A 15,424-nucleotide genomic window follows, 5' to 3' on the forward strand; every position below is an offset into this window, starting at 1 on the left:
ATAACTATCCATTCACATGAAGCAATTGGTTTTTCCCATCTTCTCCTTGATCCCACTACGGATGATGCCCTGATTTTTAAGAGAAAGTAAGTAATCTGAAATTATAATCGGAGAGTTTTGTATATACAATAATCTTATAGTATGTATATGTCTCTTAAACCTCTAGAATTTGAGAGAGGTGGAGCACATTTTAGACACAAGACGGAAATATAACTTATAATAAATACTTAATAGAGTAGTGTTTTATTAATTTCTTTTTGTAAGTATTTATATAACTTAAAACTTGTGTGTTGGATCTTATTACATGATTTATTTTAGTATTTGTATGATTTATTTCTTTGTATAAGTATTTATATAACTTAAAACTTGTGTGTTGGATCTTATTATACAATATTTTAGTCTCAATTATTGAAAATAAAAATGTGATGTTTATGTTACAAGAATTTCAATAATCAAATTATAATAAGATTTATATGATGATTGTGTCTGCGCGACGCGAGCAAATACCTAGTACATTCTAAATTCAGAAATTTTTTAAATATTTTGCAATTTTTCCATTCAAATAAACATAAAACGAGTTCTACTTGTCAAATTAGCAGCAACACATATGTTTGAAAACTAAAGAATCTTTTGAGAAAACAGAAAATAACATAAACATCTTCATACCAGATCAAACACAAGCCTAAAATTTTAGAAATTAAAATTTAAACAAATTATTTTCGGTCTGAATTGGCATACTCTTCAAAAGTATTGCAAGTCTACTTGCTTCTTAATGGCATTCAATCATCTTCATACATCATCAAATGTCTTAAACTTGATTAAATGAAAAAGTTTGTCAAACAACAAATATAAAAACATTTCATACATTCAAAATTTGTAAAAAAATATTTAAAACATGATCTTTGAAGGTTTAAGATTCAGGAAGATCTTTTTAAGCTATAACAAATCCTTTCTGAATTGAAAATTAGTAAGGATTCTTAATGTTTTAGAAAAGACTTCCTAAAATCATCCTAAGAAACTTCTTAGGGAAAGACTTGTCCACATTTGTACATGTACTAGGGATTTACCCGCGCTATAGCGCGGAGATATATTTTTAATCTTTAATTAATTTAAATAATTTTATGAAAACAGTTATTTTGTAAAAACAGTTATTGTTATAAAGTTCACAAAATATTTTTGTGAATTTTAAATAATGAGTTAATCTGTATATATATATATATATATATATATATTTTTGAATTATAAAAAATGAGTTAATCCGTATATGAAGTTATTTTATAAGCGTGTAAAGCAAAATAAGTTGTTTTAAACCCGTTGGCACTAAACTAAAATATTATTTAGGCTAATATATAAAAATTATAATATTATAATCATCAACTCTAATTTGCATCGTTTAATAATTGACATTTATAATCTGTTCACAAACTATAAAAATTTAATTTTATCTTTTTAACTATATATGAAAATAATATAATATTCTTTATACTTAGGTTTGATATATAATAAATAAATATATAACAAATTATATTTAATTTTAAAATATATATAATTTAGTACATTGAATATATTACCTATTTTAAAAAATTAATATTTTGAATTTTGAGATTTTTTTTTGGGTATTAAAAAATTAAAATTATAATCTGTTCATATCGAACTAACCCGTTTACTGAACATGTTTGTATTAGATTAAATTTAATAATTAATTTTAATATTTACCGTTCAATAACTCTCATATCACCACAAATTTTTTTATTTAAAAATTAATTTTTCATATCAATTTTTTAGTAAAATAACTAAAAAAGTATTTTTGTATATAATCAATCAAATGTAGCAAATTATTGAAATAAAAATACTTCACCACTTTTTTTGATTTCATAACTTTTAATTTTGACTTTTATAATATTTCTAAATTCAAAAATTTATTTTCACGTTTTTTAATTAAATATATTTTATAATATCATTTGAAAATAAAAATAATAAAAACTATTATATTTTTGAATTTAGAAATTAAATAATAAATATACTCTATTAAATGAGAAATAAAGACTTTCATATTTTTAGCAGTAGAGTTGAAAGACAACTATATCCTTTCCTATTTTAATTATTCTTTGTTATTTGTAATGGCATATCATGTAATATTTTACAAAATAAAAGTTATATTTAAAATGTCTACTCAAATAATAATATAGAGATATTTTCGCAGAAAACTTATAACTTGAGCAGAAAAGATTTCAAAACCCTCAATTTTTTTTTTCAAAACCCAAAACTTGAAATTGGTTATTCTTCAAATTAAATTTTGAATTCTCACACTAATATTTTACCCAAACGAAAATTGATTATCAATCTGAAGAACTTATCCTAACTGATGTGTGATACTTGTTCTTTTACTCTCAGAGCGTATTATCTTTTACTCTCTGAAAAACATAGAATTAGGTTTTCTCTGAAGTTTAGAGGAAGAAATAGAATTTATGGTTTGCTTTCTGAATTTAATGAAGAAAATGCTAAATTTGTCAGATTGAAAAAGAATAGTTTTTTTTTAGAAGATTTAGTTTTTTTAAGGTTATTTTAAAAAAAAAATATCCTAAATAAATAAACAACGAATTTTGCCCATTTTACCAATTTTTTTCATAAAATAAAATAAAGTTTATTAAGTGAAATAAACATTAACAAACTTCGGCTCCCATAGGCCAGGGAAAACAAAGCGACCGTTTTTACTCATCACTTTCTTTAATTATCGCCGCCTGCAAAATTGATCGGTTAAATATTTCCCGACGTTTCTAGAAGGTTCGGAAGTCATGCTCTGCCTCTCGAAGCGCACCGTCTCTTCTCTTCTCCGATCCAGTTCCCACCTCCGCGGCGATGCTACGGCGGCCGTCTCCTGTTCTTCTCCCTTCTCCGACTCGGTATTTACTCACACCCGAAATTTCGAAATTTCTACTTCCTAATTGATGATAAACAATCGCTTCACTTGTTTTGGAATGTATTTTCTTCATATAAAGCTTGATTAGGTTTGGGTTTTTCTTTTTCTTTTCCTCCTCAATCGAAACTGTTTATGGATTGGGCGTATTTTCGTAGAGATTTGAGTTTTGGTTTATACAGCTTCTTCTGTGTTGATCTTTGGATCCTTTTCTGATTAAGCGAAGATATGGTGTTTATACAGGTCGGTGGGAACAAGAACTTGTATTCTCGAGCAGGAAATGCTATCTTGTGGAGAAGTACTAGTCTTCAGGGAAGCTTTGTTGAACGAGAGCAAGTCTCGTTTTCGTTTTTGCGATTTTTCAGCGATGGCGGTGGTGATACTTCCCCTCATTTGGATCGGGATTTTTTGGCTCAGCTATGGGTTTCTGATATGAAAAAGCTAAAGGCCATGGAAAAGCGAAACCGGAAAGCTCATAAGCATAGAAATTATCATGAGAATGCATTTGGTGAGCAATCTTCTTTAGCACAGTCTGATGAAAAACATTATGATCAAGCTAAGCCTACACCGCAGCAACCACCGGTTAGCCAGTCTATGTCTGGTCTTCTGAAGCCTACAAGTTCTGATGAGGTGACTCATTATCTTTGCTTTGTCTACTATAGTAAAAAAATACTTTCTTTGTATCTCTGGCTTGAGATAAAGTTCTTGTATGTATGAAGTGTGTCTGTGACTTAATTTATTCGCTTGTTAGTGCAAAAGCGTGTTTGTTGGGTGCCACTTAATCTCTGTGCATTACTGGTTTGAAACTGAACAACAAAAAGTTGTTCTGTCACTTGTATACATGGAACCAAGTATGGGCTTTCTGACCAGTTTCTCTCAGTGTTAATTGGATATATATATTGTTGGTTTTTTTTTTCCTTAGAAGGTAGGAATTTAGCTCATTGTACTCTTCTTCTTCCTGATTTTCTGGAAATGTAGGAGTTGGAAATTATAAAATTGTTTTTTTTCTTCTTAGGCCAAAATTGCAACTCTACTTGCTCGGTCTAATTTGCTGGTTACAAGGGACATTGAATGGGCAAATCTGGTTCTTGGTTTTGAACAGGTATTTTTTTCTGTCAGTTCTTCTGTTCTTCATTTGACTGTAATACAGCTGCTTGTTTCTGATGAATTAACTTTGTAATGCATGTAAGTCTTACATTGTTTCATCTCCTTTGTCCCACGTGTAGTCGTGTAGCTGTTTTGCCACTCGTGTAACCTGCTCTTCTCTTTTTTTTTTTTTGAACCTGCTCTTCTTTCTGCAGGAAAATCGCTATGCTGTAGTTGATGTTTGCTACCCTGAGGCGGTAAGTGATATCTCAACGCATAGATTCCGGGCTTTTTAGTGTGGAGGGCACCACTGATACCTGAGACTTTAGTTCATATCAACTCTTATGTATTTTAAACCCCTCTTTTCTCTCTTTGTTCATAGCCTGTGGGGTCTATCCGGGAGCAAAGCCATGTAATTGCGCGGCAGGTCACATTCTTACTCTGAGCTTTAGTTATTTAATTTTCTGTGTTCATACCTCAATTAGTATCATTATGTGTCAATACTGTAAACTGGCTAATATCAACGAGCAGTGTAAGTTTTGACATGTTAGTTTCATTTCATTGCCTTGGCTAAGTGATTGTGAATATCCTCGGTTAGCATGTTCGTACTCTGTTTCCTTCTATGAGCATATGAATGGTCAGGTCAAGTTTGTTTTGAAATTTTTTTGAATAAATTGATTTTTTAGGCTTAAATCTGACTGTCTAGGCTTAACTTTGTTGACTGTCGAGGCTTGACCTTTTTTGTAATGCCTTAGATTCTTCAGCAAAATTATTTTAATTTGTTGCTTGAACATTCTTCTCTCAAGAAGGTTTTCAGTGAGAATTTTGTTTCTCATTGATAATCCGGTTGCCAGCTGTCAACTTTTTCCTCAACTACATGTGCTATATTGTGTTCTTATCTAGTCTTTAGTTTCCTATTTTTATGTTTGGAGGAAGTTCTCAGAAATTGCGACTTCAATCAATTCTTAAGCCTGTTAATCAGAAAACTGTAACATCACCCATTAAAAGTTTGCATCACCTCGAAGCAGTAAGACGAAACCTGTGTGTATACTTTTGTAGCTCAGAGAAGTTGTATCTTGTCAATTACATATCATGATAGTAGTAACTTTGTGTCTACCAAAATTAGAGAAAACAACTCCATATGATTTTAAATATTTCTGCAGCTGCTTCGTACCAGGCGGCCTTTTGTTGCTTCCATAACTGATCCTTTGGGTAATGAGCTTTTCCGGGTAAGGTCTCTTGGATTCTACTGTGTGAGCATTTTGCAGCAAAGATAAGTCTTCGATTTGTTTGAGCTAAAGTAATTCATCTGCATCATTTAGGTTCGTAGACCTTTCTGGTGGATCACAAGTTCAATATATGCTGAGATTGATGGAAAGGTACACTTGTGTATCACTTAAAGCTCTGTAAAAAACAGTAATTTAACGTTAGATGTTCAGTTTCGGCTCATTTGCGTGTGTCTGCTACTGGTGTAGGAAATTGGTGTAGTTCACCGCCGATGGCATCTATGGAGAAGAATTTATGATTTATACCTGGGGTAACAAATTCAATACAAATTTCTTCTCATGTGTGTATATTTCTAAGCTTTCTTTTCATTGGCTTTTTCAAAAACTTGATTGACCTATCGGATATCCCTTTAGAAAAAGACCTTGTATCTTATATGTGTTAAGAATGATACAGACTTACAGAGCAAGGCTTTGGTGTTCAAGGAATCAATACGTGTTGCTCTTAGTTAAACTGATACATCCTGGGACGGATAAAGTAATGTGACATTTGCTGTTTGTAGGAACGACCAATTTGCAGTGGTGGAAAATCCTGGGTTTTGGAATTGGACATTTACAATTAAGGGTGCTGATGGTGAAGTGTTAGCCCAAATAGATCGTGACTGGAGAGGTTTTGGCTTTGAGGTTTGTGTTCTTTAACTCCTGCACTCCCACGGTTGCAAACTAAAGATCAGCCAAATGAAGAATCTCTTAGAAGAAATTTTAAAACATATAGGCTTATTGTGATGACCAAATAAGTTTTGAAAATCTTGAAATGTTTTCAATCTAATCCATGTAGACTAGAAGACACATTGGAGATCAAAAGTCTAAATGGCTTCTTATATTATGTGATACAGATATTAACAGATGCTGGACAATATGCGATCCGATTTGGAAAATCTGATGATGCATCCAAAACCGGCCCTGCTACAGCGGTGGGTTTTACTCGTGAGGCTGTATTTTGGTTGTTTAATTTGAAGTAGAGATTAGATTAAGCTCTTCTTATGCAAACTCATGACAGATAGAAGAGTTGGAAGTGAAACGGCCACTGACTTTGTCGGAAAGAGCTGTTGCCGTTGCACTCGCTATCTCACTAGATAATGATTACTTTTCAAGACATGGTGGCTGGTAAGTAGAAGCTTTTTTTTTTGGCTTATTTAATCTCTTAATAGCTACAACAATGATACAACAAGTTTTATCTGAAATTATGATGTTAACTGTTGTTGGCAGGGGAATCCCTTTCATGGCGGTGGGCGAGTAGGTAGATGTCAGTCTTTCACAATCTCTTTTTTCCGAAAATTTGAGCGTTGTGTTGTGTTTCTAGAATCTCTCGTTTCAACTCTTATGAACTCCAGCGTAAATGTAACTTCGAATAATCTGAATATAACTCGGTTTCTCATATAATGATGATTACTTGGAAGGGTATGTATAATATACATGTCTCTGGATAAAGAACCATCACCAGAAGTCATTGCAAGAACATAATCCGTCTCTGAAGTGATGGAATCTACTGTTATCTCTCACAATGATATCCCTTTGATAGATACGAGACAGGAACTTAGTTACAGAATGACAATCGTTACATACCGTAAGATTTTTGACAACCCTTATTGGACTCTTGTCGTTGTTGTTGTTGATTAAACCGTAAGCAATAGCTAATCTCTCACTATGCAACTCCAATTCAGCTTCTTTCTCTTTCTCATCTTCAATCCGTAACAGAACCTGTCTAGTATCTGCTACGTGTCCTGCTGCTTTCAGCTTCTCTCTCATCTCCTTTAACTTTGCATATATCTCCTCTGATTGTGGATGTGATCTGTCTCCAACAATAAACCTGTGAATCACACCTTTTCTCTCTATCAAACTCCATCCAGCTTCCTTCTTGATCCCTTTCTTCTTCATCGTCTCTCTCACTTCCGAAACTTTCTCCCATTTTCCTGCAGCTGCGTACATATTCGACAGAGCAACATAACACTCCGGAGCCAATTCTTTTAACCGATGAGCTGCGTATTCACCAATCTCTGTATCTACAAACATCCTTGCTCCTCGTAATAGGCTCATCAAGATTACTTTGTTTGGTCGTATTTTCATTTCCTCGATAACAGTTTTCGCCTCTTGAAGACGGCCCGTTCTACATAACACGTCGACTAAGCAACCGTAATGCTCGATTTCACGCTCGATTCCATACTTTTTCACCATAAAATCAAAGTAGAGATGTGCTTCCTTCACATATCCAACGTGACTAAAAGCGTTCAACAACCCAACAAATGTCACTGTGTTTGGCTTGATACCACTCTCTTGCATCTTCTTGAACAGTTCCAATGCTTCATCAGCCATCCCATGCATCCCTAACCCGACAATAACCGAGTTCCAATGACCTAGCTTCTTTCTATGTATTGATGTGAATACCGTTAAAGCACTCTCGATGCTTCCACACTTGGAGTACATTTCAATCAGTAAAGTTCCAATCACACCGTCGATTGCCATCCCGTTCTTGACCATATACGAATGAACCCATTTCCCGGTACTAAGAATCGCAGATGCAGCCACAGCAGAGATTAGACTCGTGAAGGTTGCATTGTTAGGCTTGATGAAATCGTCTTCTTCCTCTTGTAACATTCTGAGAAACATACTCAAAGCTTCTTCAAACCGACCGTATACCTCGTATCCTGCAATAATCGAGTTCCATGTGATCAAATTTCTCTCAGGCATGGTGTTAAACAGTTCACAAGCAGATTCAAAATCTCCTGATCGCATGTACCCGTTAATCATCGCGTTCCACGAAACCAAGTTCTTTGTTGGCATCTTGTCAAACACATCTCTAGCTGCCTCGATTTTACCCGATTTCGAAAACCCGTGAAGCAACGCAGTCCAAGAATACGAATCTCTGCGGGGAATTTCATCGAACAACTTTCTCGCGGTTTCAACATCGCCGCTACGAGCATACCCATCGATCAAAGAATTCCAAGTCACCAAATCTTTCTCACCCATTTTATCAAACACCTTGCGTGCACAATCAAGCAAGCCACATTTCGAGTAAAAGCTCACCAAACTGCTCTGAACAAACTTATCAAACCCGAAACCGAGCTTCGTCGAAAACCCATGAATCTGCTTCCCTTCTTCAACAGCACACAAACGAGAACAGCCCTTTACGACGCAGGGCAATGTGAAGTTATCCGGCGGGAATTCGGTAAGCATGTCGCAGAAGAGACGGATTGCGTCGTGCGAGCGGTGGTTTTCGACATAGCATTTGATCATCATGTTCCATAAGGGAAGAGAAGGGCTTTGGATTGTGTCGAAAACGGAGCGAGCGTAGATTAGGTCGTTGATTGGTTGGGATGTGTAGAGTGAGACAAGGCGGGAAGAGACGGGAGAGAGATTGAAAGTTCCGGTTTTGAGAGATAAAGAGTGAAGCTGCTTAGCTTCTTTTATGGATTCCGAGGAGATGAAGATTGTTAACTGACGGTGGACGACGGAGGAAGGCGGCGCCACCGCTGCTGGATTCTGCATTTTGAAGCTTCAAATCCAGTTTGGAGATGGGAACCGGACTGGAATATCTGGACTTATTGATTGAGCCACAGCATTAATTTTAAAATTATATTTTATTTTATTGAATGATATGCAATAATTATAAATCATAATCAATATTCATAAAAGAAATTTGGGTAGTTTTTTAAAAGTACAATTTGTGGAAATTGAATTTTATAAAGAGGAAATTTATAAAACTTTATATTCTCAAAGTTGTATGTATTTTGAAAGATAAATGTTTGAAAACTAATTATGATTTGTTATAAACTATATCATATAAATATGAGGTAAAATATACTTTATAAGATTAATTCATTTAATATGATAGATTAATCAAAAATTAAGTATATATTAGTGAATAATTTGAAGATAACAAGTAAAAAAAATGGGCGATTTTAGGGTAACAGACGATCCTAGGGCGACAGAGGATTTCAATGACATGATGATGGACTATACGGAGAAAGAAAGATCGCCGGATGACACGGTCTCATGGGCAGCAAAGATTACGGGGATGAAGGTAGTGGGGAGAATGGCACCGGAGGATATGATCGATGAGAAGTTTGTCAAGGCGAGATTGAGGGTGGAATTTCCGAATGATGAGGATGGAGAGCCGGAAATAATAGTTGGGGAGGAAGTGTTGGAGGCGATGAATGGACTATGGAAGAACTGCATGATTGTGAAAGTGTTGGGGAGAAGTGTCCCTATCGCAATTCTGACGAGGAAACTTCGAGAGTTGTGGAAGCCGAGAGGAACGATGTATGTGGTTGATTTGCCGCGCCAATTCTTCATGGTGAGATTTGGGGAAGAGGAGTATTTAGCGGCTTTAACCAGGGGTCCATGGAGAGCTTTTGGTGGATATCTCATAGTTCAGGCGTGGTCACCAGAGTTCGATCCTACAAGGGATGCAATTGTCACAACTCCAGTTTGGGTTCGTTTGTCGAACTTACCGGTTAATCTTTATCACAAGTCTATATTGATGGGTATAGCGAAGGGATTGGGAAAGTCGGTGAGAGTGGATGTTATGACGTTAAATCTTGAGAGAGCAAGATTCGCTCGGGTTTGTGTGGAAGTAGATTTGAGAAAACCCCTTAAAGGATCGGTCAAAATAAACAATGAGAGATACTACGTTGCGTATGAAGGAATGACGAACATCTGCTCGAATTGTGGAATCTACGGACATTTGGTGCATAGGTGTCCATCATTAGAAGTTCCGCAGCAGAAATCCCCAGTTATGGAGAAAGCCATTGTGGAGACACGGAAGGAGGGGACGGAAGAAGAAGGATTTATCACAGTTAGGAGGCCAAATCGGCGATCAAAGGAGCAGGCTAATCCGGTGGTGTTTGTAGCCGGAGAGTCAACCGGAGATGTTGGACGTAATCTCCAAGTGATACCGAGTAAATCGGAGCAAGAAAATATTCGGGTATCAAATAGATTTGGAAATCTTGAGGTAGAGATGATTGAAGCGGGAAAAGGGGAAGTTGCCTTGGTTGCGGATGAGGATAAGGAAAATCATTTAGTGAGAAATCCCAATGAGAATGGTAAGTTTTTGAATGGAAAATCTAGCAAATATGCCGAAGGATCTGGGAAGCAATTTACTATCGGCAGGAAAGGAAATTTGAAAGGGAAGAGGGCTGGACCTGTTAATTTGTCAACATCGAATGGGCCGAGAACCAGATCACAATTAAACAGGCCCACCAGAGTATTTGTCTTTGGACCGAGGCAGGAAGAGGTCGAGAGATCAAGCTCTGGAAAACGATTAAGGGTGGAAGGTGTTAGCGTGGAACGTAAGGAAGGTAGTCTCGAGAAACAGAGGGACGGTGCAATGGGAGATACGAGTATTACTGAGGGTATTGAGGTGGTTACAACTCAGGTAACACCAGTTATGGCCAAGGCTGAACAAGAGAAAGGAAAGGGAGTGCAGAATGAGCAAACAACTTCATCGAATGCGATGGAGTTGAGTGTTGCATAATGTGTTGCCTCGGTAGTTCATCTACGAATACATCTGTTTTTGATGATGAATATAATATTATGGAATTGTCGGGGGGAAAATAAACCCAATTTTAGAAGAGCGATTTGGTATATGTTAAAGAAAAACAATACGGATATTCTCGCCTTGCTTGAGACACATGCTGGTGGAGATAGAGCAGGAAGGATTTGTCGGGAACTTGGCTTTGAGAACTCGTTCCGAGTGGATGCAGTTGGGCAAAGCGGAGGATTGTGGCTATTGTGGAGAGATAGTGTGGGAGTTGTTACCATTATCGAGTCCTCGAATCAGTTCATACACGCTACAGTTGGAGAAGGGATGGAGAGAATGCATTTAGTAGTGGTATATGCAGCACCTAGTGTGAGCCGAAGGAGTGGACTGTGGGAGAAGTTGAGTGATATGATATAAGGAATTCCAGAGCCGCTTATAGTTGGTGGTGATTTCAATACTATAATCAGGCTAGACGAAAGAACCGGGGGTAATGGAAGATTATCGCAAGACTCGTTGGCTTTTGGTGCATGGGTTAATGATTCTTTGCTGATTGATATGGGATTTAAGGGCCCAAAATTCACATGGAAGAGAGGAAGGTCAGCGGATACATACATTGCAAAACGTTTAGACAGAGTTTTTTTATAATGCGATTGCGAGAGTAAGATGGCAAGAAGCCGTGGTCACACACTTGCCATCGCTTGCTTCGGATCACAACCCTCTGTTTTTACAATTGGAACCACAGCCAAATGGAAACCCGAGAATACGTCCTTTCCGTTTCGAGGCTGCGTGGTTGAAGCATGAGGGGTTCAAGGAGATGGTGAAGAATTCTTGGAACACGGAGGTGCCAACGCAGATGGCTCTAAACGGTTTGAAGGATAAGCTGTGAGTTTGGAATCGTGAGATATTTGGGGATGTTAATAAGCGGAAGGAGAAGCTTCTAGGGGAAATAAAAAGCATACAGGTTTTGTTGGATTTATATCAAACTGATGACTTGTCAAAGAAGGAAGAGGAGCTCTTAAAAGAACTTGATGTGGTTATGGAACAAGAGGAGGTGATTTGGTTCCAGAAGTCACGAGAAAAGTATATAGCTTTGGGGGATCGCAATACAAGTTATTTTCACACATCTACTATTATTCGAAGGCGTCGAAATCGAATAGAGCTGCTACAAGATGATGAAGGTAGATGGTGTTCGGATCAGAAGGAGCTTGAAACTCTTGCAGTCGGGTATAATAAAAAGCTCTACTCCATGACCGATGTGGAGATGGAGGTGGAGAAGCTACCGCATGGGGGTTTTGTTCAGTTGACCCGAGAGGAGAAGTTGAGTTTGGCTAAGGATTTCTCCACGGTTGAGGTGGAAAGAGCAGTCTGAAGCATGGGGAAATTTAAAGCTTCGGGACCAGATGGGTTTCAACCAGTGTTCTATCAACAATGTTGGGATGTTGTCGGAGGGTCTGTGAGTCGATGTGTCATGGATTTCTTTGGTACAGGGCAGTTGCCAGAAGGGTTAAATGATGCGTTGGTGGTTTTAATTCCGAAGATTGGGAAACCAGAGAAGATGACGCAGTTTACGCCAATTAGTCTTTGTAACGTCTTATTCAAGACTATTACAAAGGCGATGGTCTTACGGTTGAAGGGGCTGATGACTCGTTTGATTGGTCCAGCTCAGTCTAGTTTCATACCGGGTCATTTGAGTGTGGATAATATTGTGGTAGTTCAAGAAGCGGTGCACTCCATGAGGCGAAAAAAGGGTCGAAAAGGGTGGATGTTACTTAAATTGGATCTTGAAAAAGCATATGATCGGATAAGATGGGATTTCCTGGAGGATACATTGAGGGCTGCAGGGCTTTCGGAAAAGTGGGTTAATTGGATCATGCAATGTGTTAGAGGGCCATCAATGCATATATTGTGGAACGGAGAACAAACAGAGGCTTTTAAACCAGAGCGGGGTTTGAGGCAAGGCGATCCGTTGTCACCGTATTTATGTGTGCTCTGTTTGGAGAGATTGTGCCATCTCATAGAGCATTCTATTGCTATTGGGGAGTGGAAACCGATACGGTTATCTCGTGGGGGTCCAGAGTTATCTCACATTTGCTTCGCGGATGATTTAATCTTGTTTGCAGAGGCATCAGTTGGAAAAGTTCAGGTGATTAGACGAATCTTGGAGAAGTTTTGTGCTGCATCCGGGCAAAAAGTTAGTTTGGAGAAGTCAAAGATTTTCTTCTCGTCTAATGTTAGCCGGGATATGGAAAGACGGATTAGTGAAGCGAGTAGTATAGCATCAACAAGATATTTGGGAAAGTATCTAGGGATGCCGGTCTTACAAAAAAGAATAAACAAAGATACATTCGGTGATATTCTTGAGAAGGCGTCGGCTAGATTGGCTGGATGGAAGGGCCATTGTTTGAGCATGGCGGGGAGGTTGACTTTGACGAAAGCGGTTCTTTCTTCGATGCCGGTTCATGCTATGAGTTCTATCTTATTACCGAAGGGAACTTTAGCCAAGCTTGATCAAATATCACGCTCTTTCTTATGGGGAAGTAGTACAGGCCAACGAAAACAACAGTTGCTTAAATGGGAGAAAGTTTGTAGACCAAAGGTAGAAGGCGGTTTGGGTATTCGGTCGGCAGTAGAAATGAATAAGGCTTTGTTGGCGAAGTTGGGTTGGCGGCTGCTTCATGAGTCTGATAGCTTATGGGCTAGAGTGATCAAGAGCAAATACAAGGTTAATGGTGTTCATGATCAGTCTTGGTTGGCGAAGCGTTTGTGTTGGTATACGAGGGTGTTAATGCCAGGTATTGGTAGGGTAATTGGTGATGGGAGGATGATCTGATTTTGGAAAGATACATGGCTAATTGACAAGCCGTTAGCGGAGGTGGTAACGAGTGGTTTACAACCTAATGTGATGGAGATGAAAGCTTGCGAGTACTGGCGAAACGGATGCGGGTGGCTGTTCCAGTTCATTGACCTGTATTTGAGTCTAAGATCAGTGGTGATTGATACCATTACCGGAGCTACAGACCGTTTATCTTGGAAAGAGACAGATAATGGGACTTTTACCGTGGGTTCGGCGTATGCTGCATTATCACGGGATGTTACACCAAGACAAAATATGGCTCATTTGTTTACAAGGGTATGGAAGGTGGTTGTACCGGAACGTGTTCGGGTCTTTATTTGGCTAGGAGTACATCAAATTCTTATGACGAACATGGAGACAAGAAGAAAGCATCTATGTGAGTCGGGGATTTGTCAAGTATGTAAAGGAGGAGAAGAGACGATCATACATATCCTTAAAGATTGTCCAGCCATGTCGGGTATATGGATACGTCTAGTGGACCAGCGACATAGAAGAGAGTTTTTCTCGAAATATTTGATTGAATGGCTTTACATGAATCTTGGTGATCATCGTGTGGTAGGGGACTCGACATGGTCTACGTTGTTCGCAATGTCGATTTGGAGGATATGGAAATGGAGGTGTGGGAATGTTTTTGGAGTAAATGGGAGATGTAGAGATCGGGTGCAGTTTCTTAAAGATGTCGCAAAGGATGTTTCACTTGCTCATTATCGAGCCCGTGATGGTAACGTGGTGCATACGGGAAGATTGGAAATGAGGGTTAAGTGGATGAAGCGGAGAGAGACATGGTGGAAATTGAATACGGATGGAGCTTCTCGAGGTAACCCGGGACTAGCAACAGCGGGTGGGGTACTTAGAGATGATGAAGGAAGATGGTTTAGAGGGTTTGCGCTAAATATTGGTATTTGTTCGGCACCATTAGCAGAGTTATAGGGTGTATACTACGGTTTATATATTGCTTGGGAAAACCGTGTTACGAGATTGGAGATTGAGGTTGATTGAGAGATAGTGGTTAGATTTCTTTAGACAGGGATAAGCGAGCAGCATCCGCTGTCATTCCTGGTACGATTGTGCCATGGCTTTTTTTCACGGGACTGGATAGTCCGAATTACTCATGTGTATAGGGAAGCTAACCGTCTTGCCGATGCGTTAGCTAACTATGCGTTTTTATTGCCTTTAGGTTTTGTTTCTTATGATTCTGTACCGGACATTGTTCGTTCCGTTTTTCTAGAGGATACTATGGGAACTTCACATCAGGTTCCGGTGTAATTTTTCTTATTTAATTAAATAAAAAGGGGGACATTGTCCCCTCACTTGACCAAAAAAAAAAAAAATTTGAAATTAGATTTTTAAGAAAGTAAAAAAATTTTGATCCAAAATATCTTATCTTTATTTACTGCCATTAATATGGTTAAAACCAATGATACTGTTCATAAATTTCCTCATAACACTGTTAAAAACAAACCAGTCAAGACTATTCATCATCTAAAAATTAATACCTGATATTTGATAATATGATAACAATAATATGTAATTTATGTTAACATGTTAACAATGTGTATTGTTACATATTAACAATGATATATTATATTTGTGAACAACTTATCTGAAATTTGTTAACATGTTAACAATAATATCTGGATGTTATAACGTATTAACATAGTATATTAACGTGGTGCAATAATATATGATATTTGTTAACATGCTAACAAAAATATCAGATATTTATTAAGATGTTAACAATAATATATAATGTTTGTTGATGTGTTATCCGATACTTGTTAACTTGATAACAATAATAATAAGGA

At 37.5% G+C, this 15,424-nt stretch overlaps 3 protein-coding genes across 3 annotated transcripts; 2 read left to right on the forward strand and 1 right to left on the reverse strand.

Moving 5' to 3' along the window:
• Positions 1–2,689: 2,689 nt before the first annotated feature.
• LOC18013888 (altered inheritance rate of mitochondria protein 25) lies at positions 2,690–6,717 on the forward strand. The gene is made up of 12 exons (XM_006418465.2): positions 2,690–2,903; positions 3,161–3,547; positions 3,933–4,019; positions 4,219–4,260; positions 4,386–4,430; positions 5,167–5,232; positions 5,326–5,382; positions 5,479–5,540; positions 5,790–5,910; positions 6,123–6,200; positions 6,287–6,393; positions 6,496–6,717. The coding sequence occupies exons 1-12, from the start codon at positions 2,796–2,798 to the stop codon at positions 6,524–6,526; spliced, it is 1,191 nt and encodes a 396-aa protein (XP_006418528.1). The 5' UTR covers positions 2,690–2,795; the 3' UTR covers positions 6,527–6,717.
• On the reverse strand, positions 6,692–8,772 carry LOC18013976 (pentatricopeptide repeat-containing protein At2g29760, chloroplastic). The gene has a single exon (XM_024153874.1). The coding sequence runs from the start codon at positions 8,770–8,772 to the stop codon at positions 6,724–6,726; it is 2,049 nt and encodes a 682-aa protein (XP_024009642.1). The 3' UTR covers positions 6,692–6,723.
• Positions 8,773–9,175: 403 nt separating this feature from the next.
• LOC112084381 lies at positions 9,176–10,759 on the forward strand. Its single transcript, XM_024153502.1, has one exon. The coding sequence runs from the start codon at positions 9,176–9,178 to the stop codon at positions 10,757–10,759; it is 1,584 nt and encodes a 527-aa protein (XP_024009270.1).
• Positions 10,760–15,424: the final 4,665 nt, after the last annotated feature.

The sequence above is a fragment of the Eutrema salsugineum genome, unplaced genomic scaffold (genome assembly GCF_000478725.1).
Source record: "Eutrema salsugineum unplaced genomic scaffold, Eutsalg1_0 scaffold_4, whole genome shotgun sequence".
Taxonomy (NCBI): Eukaryota; Viridiplantae; Streptophyta; class Magnoliopsida; order Brassicales; family Brassicaceae; genus Eutrema; species Eutrema salsugineum.